The 15,220-nt window shown below is 29.6% G+C and overlaps 1 protein-coding gene across 5 annotated transcripts in view; it reads left to right on the plus strand.

The window, feature by feature from the left end:
* The window catches only part of NOVA1 (NOVA alternative splicing regulator 1), a 156,329-nt gene that overhangs the window by 115,893 nt on the left and 25,216 nt on the right, over nucleotides 1–15,220 (plus strand). For 3 of the 5 annotated variants that reach the window (XM_036354150.1, XM_036354169.1, XM_036354185.1), the window contains exons 3-4: nucleotides 3,438–3,604; nucleotides 13,759–13,830. In XM_036354150.1, coding sequence (XP_036210043.1) covers nucleotides 3,438–3,604; nucleotides 13,759–13,830 — 239 coding nt within the window. The remainder of the gene's footprint in view (nucleotides 1–3,437; nucleotides 3,605–13,758; nucleotides 13,831–15,220) is intronic. The other 2 variants (XM_036354160.1, XM_036354177.1) reach the window with 1 other exon arrangement.

Raw genomic sequence — 15,220 nt, forward strand, 5'->3', positions numbered from 1 at the left:
TTCTATCTCTCTCCCTCTCCCTTCCTCTCTGAAATCAATAAACATATATTTTAAAAAAGAAAACGAAAAGAAAAATGGTGCTTATTAAAATTAAGAGTAATTCTTTGATACTATCTAATATGTAGTTCTAATCAGGATGCCACAATTATGTTTGCTTCCTCATGGTGACATTAAATTTACTGTTTTCAGTATTATTTTTAAACTGTAATATAGTATAAAAGTTTGGTTAGATTTAAGTTCAGCTACTTGGGGACACAGTTTTTAATAGGTGTCCTGTGCTTCATATTATATCACATCAAGAGGCCTATGTTTGGTTTTCATACTCTAGTTATGCTAAGATTGATCAGTGAAGTCAGATGGTGACTGCCTAATTTTTCTATTGAGAATTTCCCATTAACCTTTCATGTTATCATTTTTATGATCTTTGTCTAAATCAGTTATTTTATTTGGTTGGCCAAAGGGTAATGATCTAATTCTGTCTTAAGGAGAAGGAGTCTTTAAACATTGAAGAAATTATAACATATTTTCCTGCTGATGAGAATGATCTAATAGAAAAGAAAAATTATGACGTAAGAAAGAGCTCTAATACCTAAAGAAACAGGGGGCTGGGTAGATTAGAATGAATGGGCTCCACTGCACAGAGGAGTAGGACCAGGAACAGTTTAAGAATCTTGTCCTAGGCTACAGTAGCACAAAGTGAATATATTTTATTAAATTTCTATCTAAATTTTGCTATGGAATTGGTTTGATAATTGTGCCTAATTTTAGAAATATCTATTTTCATTTGAAATGAATGATGATATTTCATATGACATCAAAACTTAAAGCCATTTCAAACTTCATTGCCTAGTCTACCTTAAAACTGCAATTGTAAATTAATGGCGCCTTATACACCTATATCTTTACATTATAAAAAATGTGGGCAATACTTTTATGTAACTATTTTTCAGCTTTTGTTAGCTAGTCTATTGCAAAGAGAAGCAAATGCTACTGTTAAATAAAATGATAAATAACTGGCAGTTTAGTTTAGACACTAATGGATCCTAAAAGCCTTTAAAATGACAAAAAAACAGCAACTTTTATGATTTATAGGCTCATTTTTGTTACACAGTTTGGTCATATACCTGACAGTCTTCCCTCTTTGTGACTTTTTCCTAAAAATTATAGTTTTGTGTTATCTGAGTGAAAAGGCCATTAGAGTTCAGGTGAAGAATATGACAGCATCTCTTCTGAGGATTGTAGCAATTCCCATTGGAGATGTACAATCTCCTTTTTTTCCACTTTTTTGACATAGTTCTAATAGTAGTGATATAATTTAATACTCAGAGAATATGTACTGCAACTTTGAACCTATAAACTCTTCAAATTGTCTCATATGTGCTATGTGAACTTTAAGCAATCATATGTCTTTATGACTGTGATTTCCATGTGTTACCTGTTAGCTATACAATGAGAAGCGTATTGTGGTTACGGTTGTCTAATACGTTGTGCATTCTGTTGAATTAAAATTTTAAAGCAATGTGGATTGTATCATCTCTTTAGTTATGTAGTGCCATTTTTTATTTTTTTAAAAATCCGTATTGAGGTTGCACTGATTTCCTTTCCTATTTTGGCACACCCGGCACTCCAGTTGTCTCCAAAAGCATGAATGTAATCTGAGCTGTAGGTTGTTTTGTTTGCCAACTTAGATGAAACACATTGCATGAGCTCCATTGATCAGTTCTCATCCTTTCCAGACATTTATTGAACAGTTAATACAACCTTGTAAAGACTCCCTAGAGTATTTCTCTAAACTAGATCATTTTACCCAAGAGCCACAGAGATACATCAAGATAGAAAAGGATGAAAAAAGCTTTCAAACTCACATTATGGAAAAATTCTCTCCGTCCTTACCAATGAAAGATATACTTGCTCTCCATTTTTGAAACATTTTGTTCCACTTGGGAAGCTTAACTTTTCATAGATATGGATCATCATTGTTTAAAGCATGAAAATTTAATTGAGGTGTATTCATATCATAATACTTTTATTTCTGCCCCAAATTTTGTGATCTAATTTTTTTTTTCTAAAAGTAAAGCTGATAATTTTTTAATATTCTTTTAAAACTTAAAAACTAGTAGAAAATGGTTTATGTGGCTATTGGTCCTTAAAACAATATAAACTTCCTATGATTTCATCAATATTTGTGATTTCACAACTTTGTAATTCACAGTGTACTTTAAAAATACTTTATAGAGTGGCTTAGAATTTTGAAATTAGCACCAAAAGGAAATGTAGTAGGTAGGTATTGGAAGTTTTTATATTAGTTAAAAAACAAATATTTTATATGTCTTAAAATATCGTTCTTTTATTTTTTGATAACTCTTTAATAAAGAAATATTTATTTCTGACAAGTTAAAGATTACAGTTTAAGACCAGTCTGATTCAGTGAAGCTAAGATTAGTCTAAAAAACTAATCATTGATTTTTTATTGCCGTAAGGTTTATCTGTAAAGTATAAAATGGATTATCGGACTTGTGTATTAGACCCAACCAATTTTGTTTTAGTAATATCTCACACCATACGTCTAAATTTATTTACTAGATGTAAAATAAATACTATTAATTATCTTTGTCAATTATTCATTAATTTCAGATTTCATAAACTTATTAAATTGTGTTTTAACTGATATTACATAATCAATAAAATCAGTGTGGTTTATTTATACAATGAATATTTATTGTACACCTAGTATTGTGGAAACTACAGCACCAAACAAAACAGGCTAATTCACTGTTGTCTAGGAGCTTGCATACTAGTGGTAAAGTAAAAGGTAAATATATGAAATGTCAGGGGGTGGTGTTGCTATCTACGATTAAAAGGAGAGCAGGGTAAGTGAATAGGGGCAATAGAAATTCTGAAATGTACCTTCTATTTAAGCTTTCCAAGATTCTCTCTACCCACTGATTTAAATGTTCTTTTTACTCTAGACCAGCTGTTTGTATCATCCATGTAGGTATTTCCATTGTTTTTCATATCATACTGTCCTGTAATTTCTGGCTTAATGTTTGTTTTTTTGCCCTTAAGGGTATGCTTTTTGCAAGTTGTGTCTGTAAATCTTCTTTTGTGTGTCACCAGTTTGTAACGCTAACTCCTGTTGTAAGTGCTCGTATTTGTTACGACAATAAATGAATGATACTCTCAGAACTGAGGATATCTGGCTCTGCTGAAATCCAAGGACCCTTTCTGAGATAATTAGGAAAGAATGAGTAAAAAATTGTAAAAAATAGAACATGGATTTATATATTCTGTTTGGTTCAATTGTAGCATTACTAATTAATTTAGAGTTCTACATTTTACATTATTTTATTGGCATTACTGTATTATCCTTTTTATAGCTTTTTTTTGAAAAAATACAAAATAAGAAAGTTTTCTGAATATTAATCTTTTATTCACAGGTACTACTGAACGAGTGTGTTTGATCCAGGGAACAGTTGAAGCACTGAATGCAGTTCATGGATTCATTGCAGAAAAAATTCGAGAAATGCCTCAGAATGTTGCCAAGACAGAACCAGTTAGCATCCTACAGCCCCAGACCACCGTTAACCCAGATCGCATCAAACAAGTGAGTGTTTAGTTGGGAAATCAAAGAGAACTACTCATAGCATAGTGTGAATTCCTTATAAAAGAAGCCTTGTAGTCTTATTATATATATATATATATATACATTTTTTCTAAACATACTTAAAATAACAGTTGTCATTTATTTATTTAAAAACGATTGTTCTCTTTCTTACCTTGATTAGTTGATCTATTGATTGAATTATTCATTTCAACACTGAGAAGCAATTATGTGATACATTTCTGTTGTGATTTACAGGCATAAATTTGATAATTTATGGGAATTTAATCTATTTTAAATTATATTACTTTTAAATAAAGTATAAAAATTTAAATGAAACTATATCTTCAAAACTTAAATACCATTTTGGTATCAGTCTTCAGTATAGTTATTATATTATGCATATATATTCCTGTTTTGTTAATTTGTCATGTTCAACATTTTTTATCAACAAATATGTATAAGTATACCTTTGTGCCTAGCAAACAGTTACTTGTTACAACTCAGCTATTACATTCTGTATAACTTGTGTAATATATATATATATAGAGAGAGAGAGTCATAAAGGGCCAATGCGAGTTTTTAATGTATGGGATTCTCTGTAACAAAATTTTTACTTGATAAAAGACAATGTAAGTTTTTAAGAGTGTGTAATGGCTGACATGATATAGGAGAAAAATAACATTTTTAATACTAAATAAGGTGGATTCTTCCCCGTAAACTCTTTTAAATTCAAAATTATTGGATACTTTATAATTATTGCTTCTGCATTTGCCCTTTTATATTAACTAATTAATTTTTATCATACTATTAATAGAATATACCCTCAAAAGGAATGTATTTTTTATTACTTTACAAGATATTTGATTTACAGAATATTTATGTTCACTGTAACAAATTTGAAATGTAGCTCAAAATCTTATTAATTTCATGTTTCTGAATTGAAAAACAGTGTTATGAACCTATTAAATTTTTATCAATATATAAGTAAATATAAGGCTGGCTAATCACATTCAAATGTAGAAAATATCAGTTAGACATATTTTCAAATTATAGGAAAATATTTTGTTTTCTCTTAATTACTATGTTACAAAATACTTCCAGGTTTAAATTACAAATAGGTAGTTGTTATTCCATACAAAATGATTCATTTGTTTACTCTCTGTTAATGTCATAATGGTTAGATTTTGTTTGTATACCCTTCATACTTTTTCAAGGAAGTAACTTTTAATCTGTATATGGCAGAATTTAAATATTTTAAAGCTTCAAATATCAGATAATTATTTTATTCTTACAGCCATTTATAGTTTTAGAATTTTTATTTTATCTGTGCTAGGTAAATACAAAGAATATCTGTAATGTTTTGAAAGTGATACATTACTCTATCTAGGTTTTAATCTATGATGTTAGTTAAAGACCTCTGGATTAAATGCACCTGGGACTAAGAATTTTCAGAAGCACTAAAGTGTAGGGTCTGTTGACTTTCTACCTTAATCCAGCCTAGCCTTTCTTTCTTTTGTAAATTATGTGAGAAGTTCAAACATTTATGGGTGTGATCAACATCTTGATTTTTTAAAAAGTAAAACATACAATGCAGTTGGAGTAGAACGACATCGCTGGCAGTATATTCAAGACAATATGAATGGATTTTTATTATTTTAATGTTAATAAGTAGCTAGAACAATCAAATAATTGTCTCAGAATCATTATTAAAATTCCAATTTTCTCGATGGCCATATGACTTTTATTGGCTACCATATATTCAGTGCCTGTATAGATTTATGAAAACCAAAATTTAAAAATGTTTGGCTTATTTTTATTTGCCTTTTTCTCATGATATTATTTAAATTCAAGATAAGTATTAAAAGTAGAGATTGGTTTACTTTTGTGTATTTGCATTCACTGTAAGCCTTGTAGATATTCATGGAATTAATATTATTGTCAATTATTTAATATTTTTATATAATTAATAATATATTTAATACAGTATCATTTAAAAAGATTTCTCAATAGAGTACACTAAATCTAGTAGGGCAATATATTTCACACTTAAACACTTTTTTGTAAGTGTAAAAGTAAAATAATATACTTGAAAAATCAGGAAGAGAGATCTCACATATTTTTAGATATCATTGATGACAGTTTTTTTATGCTCTAAGTTTAGGATTCTCTTAACTCTCTAGGTATCCTATTTTACCAATATCAGACTTTCTATTGGATCATTCTCTAAATAGAATTCCAAGTATATAAATTTAAATGACCATGATTTTATTTCTGAAGACATTATGCTGATTATCCAGTATAGAATAATTATGTCTAATAAAAATTATTTTCCACTAGAATAAATAAAAACATATTTAATATAATATATATATATGACTTTAATACATAGAATCATAATAAAATTTCCTTTAAAGTGGCAGTTTTTCCTTAACTAGTGATATACGATTTACATTTACTTTGGGCTTCAGTCCTCAAATTAATTTTAAAAATAATGTCTTTGAAGGATCGTTTTAGAATTTTCTTCTAGTTAAGATTGTGCAAAGAGTAAAATTAAAGTTTTTAAAATGCTGGAGCTAGGAAATGTAATTTTTGGATAGATATGTATTTAATATTGAATATGAAATTATATATTTTTAAAATTGTTTGTTATTATGTGTCCATTGTTTTTGCTTGCTAAAAATAGTTTATATGTAACATATATAAAATAATTTATATATAATAGGAAGTCAGAGTTAATTTTAAACAATTAAAACTTGCCTTAAATGTTATAATTTTACACCATATGTTACGGGCTTTTAATAAAATGGTATATTTTGAATTATGCAATCTAGATACAGTTGGTAACCAAAAAAATTTCATCGATTATCATATTCTGTCTAAATATAACCTACCCTTATTAACTGAATCAATTTTCAAACCAGAATAGTTGTTTTAGGGAAGTAATGCATAATGTTCTTATCACTCTTTTGTAGAGTGGAATGATTAAATCTAGCATGACAGCCTTACATCCAACTTCAGATATTAGATATTGTGAAATATTCAATTCTTAATTCTCAAATGTTTTTGTTTTCTATTTAAAACATATTTGTTTGCTAATACAGAGACAATTATAATATTTATTGAATAATCAAAATATTATATCCTCTGTTTTTTAATCTTAATACCAGAAAACTATCATGAGGTACATAATACCATTGTGCTTATTCTACAAGACAGTATACTAAGATACAGATATGCAACAAGAGTTAATAAGCCAAAATTAATCATTAATTAGCATGAAACATATTATTTCTTATTTTTAGGACACCTAATTAACTGAGACATTTGAAATTTTCAAATAATTTAGACTTTGCTTGCCTAGAAGCTCTGAACTCATTTCGGAGCACTTCCTAGCCCAGATTATTTTTTATATATTTTTCCAATTTCTACCTTTTTATGTTTTGAGCTTTATATTTTTTATTTTCCCCTCATAGGATTATTGAAACTTTTCTTCTTGTTGTAAGTGCCTCAAATCCCCCTCTAAATATATTTGTTTATATGTAATGAGTCAATATAATGAACCCTCCCCCAGAACATTAGAAACCACAAATAAGTACTATAGTTAGCATTTGTTAATTTCCTTTATCTATTATAGATTTCCAGCAATTTTTTTCCCTTTTGGCTCAAATAAATATATATATATATATATATATATATATATATATATATATATTTTTTTTTTTTTTTTAAATATATTTTATTGATTTTTTACAGAGAGGAAGGGAGAGAGATAGAGAGTTAGAAACGTCGATGAGAGAGAAACATCAATCAGCTGCCTCCTGCGCATCTCCCACTGGGGACGTGCCCGCAACCCAGGTACATGCCCTTGACCGGAATCGAACCTGGGACCCTTCAGTCCACAAGCCGACGCTCTATCCACTGAGCCAAACCGGTTTTGGCGAGGCTCAAATATATTTTTAAGGAAAGGTACATTAAGTAAGAAGTGGTTACAGGCATATAAACAATTCTCTTATATTTAAAAAAATTCAAATTAAGATGTCAATAGTCTCATTTAGCCTAAATAATTTTACTTTCATCATGAAAAATTGATAAAAATTGCATAACTTGTTTTTGAGAGATCAAAAATGCTTAAAGTAATCTATAAAAATATAAAACTTTATTTATATACCAAAACGACAATATAAACAATGTACTATAAAATTTTAGAGGAGTGTGAAAGAAATATGGGCTAGTGACATTTGATATTGTAAAACAGGGGAAGACTTGAATTGAACCTTGAAGACTGTATAGGAATTGCCTAATTATAGAAAAAAGAAAAAAATTATTTTAGGCATGTGAAGCAGTATGGATTTAAGGAGAAAGGTACCATATTGTTGAATAGTATGGAAACTATCTTGACAGAGGTGGAACATCAGTGTTGGAGTTTAGAGAAAATAATGTTAGGTGGGTAAGATGGGACCGGATAATGGAGAGCCTTGGATGACAGGCCGAGGCGCATTCTATAGGCTACGGACTCTTGCTAATATTTCCTAACAAGCCATTTTAATTTCTCTGGAAGGTTATGAAAAAAAGGTGGTACCTCAGCATTTTGTTCTCTTCTGTGCTAAAAATCCAGACAGAATCTTGGGGTGCTTGTAAATACAGTTTATGGGAGGAAAAGAGAATTATGACAATTGAGTGTTCTACAATGTAGATCTATAGTTTTGAAGGTCTATAAGAAAATATTTTCTAAAACTTTTTTTATGTAACATTCACAAATCCAAGGGATGTCAGGCAAAAAAAAAAAAAATAGAAAAAGAAAGAAAGGTTTTGTGATCAGGAATGAAGGGTCAGTAATAATAGAAATAGTTAGAAATAGTTCTATATGTATGGTGCTTATTCTATTTCTGAGCCCATTGTGCTGCACACTTTACACGTATTATCACATGTCGCCCATCCTCACACAGATCCTATGAGAGCGGTACAGAGTCCATGCTTTGCTTAAGGAAACTGATGCCTAGAGGAATTGAATGACTTATCCAAGGACATATAACTGGTTATCTTAACACTGGGCTTCATGGCCTCCAAGTTTGAGTAATGCTGGTGAAACAAAATCCAATAGATTTCTCTCTCATTGGGACTTTTCAAAGTCTTGAATAAACTCTAAGAAGAGAACCTCATTTAAAATATAATGTATCAGGGTGAAGTTAAGAGACTAAGCAATATTTTAAGAACAAAATGAATATGATCTCACTTTTGGTTGTGAAAGTTGAGACAAATAGATGAGGTTAAAAGATATGTCTAAGTCAATTTTGTAAGGCTTCAAGACTGATTTGTTCTCATTCTAAAATGGTGCAGAAAAAATAAAAAATGGCTATATCTAGTTTTGAACCTAGTAGAATGGTGAAACCTGAAAACAAACAAGTGAATGTTAAGCACCTATTAGAGATAGATAGATAGATAGATATATTTGTCTCGGGAAAGTTGAATTGTAAATAGTATGTTTTTCTTGAAGTAGTTTTTGATAGAAGCATAGGTGAGAATCTAAAACTCAAAATATAGACCCTTGACTGCAATAGAGGAGCTAATTTCACTTGCATCTTCACAGTAGGAGAGAAAAAAAGAAGCAAACAAATGAACTACAGAAGCAGGTATCAGAAAAAGTAAGTGAGAAGCATTATGGTAAATGCACAGGATCTGGAGCAGGACTGTCAGGATTCAAGTCCTGGCTTTTTACAATTACCAGCTGGGTATTTGGGGGCAAGTTGTTTTGCTTCTCTGTACCTCAGTTTCTTTACTTATTACATGGGGATATTAATATGTATTTCATAAGGATACTGTAAGTATAAACTGAGTAAAACTATACCTTATTCCTAGTAGCTACCCTTTATAAATCATAATGACAAAAAGGAAATCAGTAATTTTTTTCTGTCAGAAAATAAGGAGAGGAAGTATGAGGAAATATACTAAAAAGGATCAAATACCCAGAGAAAAAATTATTAGAATAAGTAACTTTTTAAATGGGAGATTATTGGAGATTTTAAAAGTTAGTTTCAGCCACATGGTGAGAGCAAAGTCATTATTTCCTAAAGGTAAAGAGGCTGGTTAGGTAAAAAGAAAGGTGTTATGAAGTGTGGAAACTGCTGATTTGAAATTTTGAATCTACAAAGGAGAGAAATCCAAGTTAGATCAGAGACTCACATACCCCAGCTACTTAAGAGGGATTGGCTTGTGTCAAAGAATAAAAAGGAGTTTGAAAAGGCAGAGAAATTTGAGATGGGATTACAGAGGAAACAAGGTGACACTGGAGTGGTGGAAAGGTACGACTTTAGCTTGTTAAGACCTAGGCTGTGAAGAGTCTGAGTTGGAGTTCACAGCTTTGTCTACAGTGAAAAGAATGCAAAGATGGGGGGAAAGTGATTTGGAAAACTGAAAAAGGTGTAATGAAGTCAATTGTGGTAGATAAGGAAGCTCATTCTGGTTTCTTTTAAGTAATGAAGAATACCAGTTGAAAGGTAGATGAAATACATGGGTTTGAATGGTTCAGGAGAAGGACAAAGTATAGATTAGCAATTATGAGGAAAGTATGCTATGAATAAGAATATATTGTGAAAGATCTTTGAAATTAGGTATCATTAGTTTATATTAGAGCTAAGTAGTTCCAGATAGGCCAGGCATTGGAAGAAGGGGAGGATACTTGAAGTCAGAGGGAAAACCAAAGGTGATAATTACATATTTAAATATTATACCCATTATATTATAGAGCAGTATGCAGATTTATTTTACAGAATTTGAAAACAGGTTTGGGAAGGTGATTACTTAAGTAATGTTACTCAGCTAGTGATAAATTCCAAATTACAATTGAGATTTGTTGTCCATTGTTGTGCTCACTGTACCTCTGAATATCAGAAGTTCTTGACAATCTATTGCTGTAGATTTGCCTGAAGGTAACCTTTATTTATTATAGAGTTTATTTATAATAATATTTTCTGGTCCAGCAAAACTGTCAGTTAACAAGAATACATTTTATAATTTATAATTACTTTTCAGTTCTATTTCCCAAAACTAGTTATATCTGTATGTAACTAAATGCCTATGGTTAAATCTTGAATTTTTAAAAACTATACTCTGAAAAATCCACTATTTTAAAATTGTTAAATACTTCAAGTTTTTCTGCAATAAGTAATTCAACCTTTAATGTTTGAAGCAGAATCCGTAAGCATCCATTCAATTCATGTAAACAGAAATATTCTTTCCACTTGAAAGGTAAAATTTTGATAAAAATGACTGTCCTTCATAATCAATATTTGATAAATGAAAAAAAATAAATTTTAGAGGAGTGTGTCCTTTGTAAATATTATTTATAACAGATATTTTAATATACTGTTACTATATGGATATTTAGTTGCATCTTCAAGATATATATATCAGAAATCCTACTAAATGATTTTTTAACTTGAAACCACTAAACTTGAAGTCTGTGTGGAAGGTAGGAGTAAAGGAGTAAACATTTTGTTTATAAAATACTAGGGCAACAAACATATTGTGCATCTATATTACATACTGAAATATTTCTTTTGGATTTTTCTGTTCTATTTTTTGGAGTGATTGAGAAAAACTATCAAAGCTGTTTCATTAAGTAATAGAATCTTATAAATTAAGGCATTTCTTTAATATGTTTATAACTTCCTCTTTATGAGAACAGTTGCAACTAGTATTTAAAAGATGAACTTAAATGTAGGCTTTCTGGGATCTATTGTTATAAGTTAATTTGTAAAGGGAGGATACTTTCTTTTAGTTTAACAATAACTATATGAATAATAGATAGCTGGAAAACTAATCACATGTTCATCTCATTACATGTTCATTATCTTAGAAATATTTAGAGACAATTTACTGTAATTTCTGACAGTCTTATCCCTTGAAGCCCAATCTTACATAATTTTACCTGTTTACTTAAAATATTGAACTCTAACTTATATTTAATAACCAAACTTTAATGAGTTTTTAAACATGTTTAATATCCCAGAAGTTTAAAATTATTGTTTTTATATCTGTGGGAAAGAAACAGCATTAGAATTAGGGACAATATTGATGAATCTGAGTTGTGTCAATTATTAATATATGCCCAATATTTCATATATATGCCAAGTAGAGAGATATTAAATAAATTGATAGGAGGTAATATTAATGTGATTAAAAATTCTGAGCCACTTGATATTACTACTTTTTCCATATAGTTCTTTTTAACATTTCAAGACCTTGTTGAGAATTCGTATCCCAGGCAAGGTAGATGTCATAGTGAGCCTGTGGTACTTCAGGTCGATTTTACCCTGATAAGATAGAGGAGCCCAGCACACATACCTGTACTTCTGTAGGTTAACGAATTTAGATTCTGACCTATATTTGAAGAAACGGCCTCTAGATTTATTTTACATCTACTTAGTCGGCCTCCTTATAAGATTACTACAAAATAGATTTTTAAATGTGCTAACTACTCACAGGAATTCTCTGCAATAAAAGTTATAACCAGAGATGAGAAAATAAAATCTTTACGGTTTAGTTCATAGTAGCATGAAGTCAGTATCATATGTCCTATCATAGTATTGCAAGGGAAAGAAGATAGTAGGCCACATTTTAATGGTGGAAATTTAAAGTCTCTCTTGAGAAATGACAGGAATTTATTACAAAGAACAAAAGCAGAAAAGGGATTTAAAGATTTGTCCTTCTTTTATGAGGTGGTTCTTTTGAGTGTAGCTCCTGTCCCCTTTTTAAATATGATTTAACAAAAACCTTGGTGTGACTCAACATTAAGTCTAATTTTTCACAAAGTATCTGAAGTTTCAACTGAGGAAGAACTAGGAATCCCTTGAGGAGTGGACTGTTTAAATAAAGCATGACCTAATATTACAAGCAATCTTACATTGTTTTGGGAGAACAGTGAGTTAAGCAGGAGCCTGTGAATTTCTTATCCTTTCTTTTACTCTTAACTGCTTTATTCTACCCAAATTAGAACTTTTGAATTTAAATGCATGAACATGACCATAGTAAGTAATTGCATCTACTTTTCCTGACACTGCTGAACCTTTAAAGTTATGCTTTTGCTCATATCTGAGTAATTTTGATGAATATATATTAATATAAAACATAATGTTCATTAGAATTGTGTCTATACTGTAAAATTACCCCACATCATCTATTCAGAAATATTATCTACTGAGGTTGCTACTTAAGAATAGAAAAAAAAAAATCTTAACATTTTACACTTTAAGGTTACTCTTTTACATGAGTTTTTAAAATATTTTAATGAATTAATCAACAGATATATTATGCTCTCATAAAACATTTCATATGTAGTATGTCTATTTGCTTGGAAGTGAAGTAAACAATAAATATGATTCCTAACATTTTTCTGCTTATTTTCAAGACAGGCGGTGATACTTTAATATATTATTCCCTTCATCCATATTAAATTTTTAGTGTTTAGCATAAATTGTAAAATAATATTATGGCAGTTTGTTAAAATGCTATTAGTTACTTGTTTATTAATATGAAGTTAATGTTTACATTTTCAGACGGGCTCTAAATTTATTAAAAGTTAATATTTTAGAAGATAATGTGATATTAAGAACTCAGAACTGCAAATTTAGTTGCTTTTAAGTATGGATCCCTAAATTCATGTGGAATCAACTTGTTGGTGATGTTCAACATATTAAGTAGGTGGATACTTTTATGCGAAAGTAAACTTCATTTCACCACTTCTTCCAATCCCCGACTGTATTCATTGATAGGAAAATGACTCTTTCAGTTTTACTCATTGAATTTCTTGAATTTTTGTTTCACATCTCTTTTCCCCCAAGAAAACAAAGGGAAAGAAAAGAGACTACTATTCATGAATATGGTCAGGATACCTTTAATACTCATGTGAATTTTTATCAGTCACCATCATGATTTCGAGTCATGAATTTATTTTTACATGCTTATTATGCATGCATATTTACATGCATTGATTATTTAATTGATCTTAAATTTCATTAAATTTGAATTAATAGAAGAAAAATTTGTTCATAGGATTTTGTTCTCGTTATATTACATTTTATTTTATTTTGTTTTATTTGAATAATCAGTTTAAGGCTTATAAAGGTTGATTTGCTCCTAAACTGCTTTGTTCCCAGACATTGCCATCTTCCCCAACTACCACCAAGTCCTCTCCATCTGATCCCATGACCACCTCCAGAGCTAATCAGGTACAGTATCATCCTGTCATCTACACCATACCTTTCACGGGTGATTGCCTGCACACTGGAGAAAAAGATAATGGTGGGTTAAGGATGTATTCGTTCATTCACCACGATCAGATTCCAAATAACCGGGAAAGAAATATTATTTCTGAAAATTTGTATGCATTTTTAACTTTAGATAACAAAAATATATTCAGGTGGTAGACTACTATAATTTTGGATTTTCCCCTTTAAATTATGATGACTTTATGGAGCTCTGAGGGTTATTTATTGAGTTGGTGTTTCTGATCTCCCTTATTGTTTCTTCCTAGGATTCTTGGTATATAACTTAAGAATATCATATATGTACAAAATAAATGTTTAAATATGACTTATTGAGCAAAGGTATATCTTTAAAAGTGAATGCATTTTCATTTGCTTTTTATTTCAGACATTATTTACTATGTAAATAATTTTAAACTTTGGATGAAAAGCATTTGTAGCAATCTAAAAGTAACTGAAAATTGGTATTTCTGATCATTTTAATGTTATTTAATGACTCAGGAAATGGTATTTTCTTAGCATTTTCTTTGGTGGAGTTGCAAACTGCAAAGTACAAATATATCTTATTAGTTTGATTTAATGATTGTTTGGTTCTGAATATTTGTAGGTCATTCTTCAAATGTGGTTAATTTGGGCAAATTTAAGGAAATCATCTAAAATATTTTATGTAATTCATTCATACTGTACTTTAACTTTACAATTGTTGAAAAATATATTTATTAAAATGATTAAACACATTTTCATTTTGTCTGAGTTGAGCTTCATTTAGGTGAGAAATGTTTTTTTCTTTAATACTTCCACTTTCTTACTAATACAAGACCTTATGGGATTACTTAAATATTAAATAAAAGCTTATGTTTTAAATATATTTTTCACAGTTAACTAATAAATCATTAACTTTGAACTGTATTTGCTAAAATATTAAGTGTGGCTTTTGCATATCATCTAATATAAGGCTATCATAATTATTTTGCTCACTGTTGATTCTAATACTTTTGCAATCTTAGAAAAAAAATTAAAATAATAACTGGATGCAAAACTAATAACACATTAGGAGTTGATTTTTATTTTACGCAATAGCATTCCCTCAGACTAAAATACTTTATAATGCTCACATTTTAGCCCCAATAAATTGGTTTAAAAAGTATACATCTGTAGTGATGAAACACAGCACTTCTCTTTGAAGGAAGTAATACTGTTTATTAAGTGAGAACCAAGCTTATATTAGTGATGCATGAAATTAAGAAGTGTGTGTGTGTGTGTGTGTATGCTTTATATTCCTTATCAATTATATGAGCTATAATTATATGATATAGAAAACTATTGGAAAAATAACTGGCTCTATGTTGTTGAT

This window comes from Myotis myotis, unplaced genomic scaffold, assembly GCF_014108235.1.
Source record: "Myotis myotis isolate mMyoMyo1 unplaced genomic scaffold, mMyoMyo1.p scaffold_m19_p_1, whole genome shotgun sequence".
NCBI lineage: Eukaryota > Metazoa > Chordata > Mammalia > Chiroptera > Vespertilionidae > Myotis > Myotis myotis.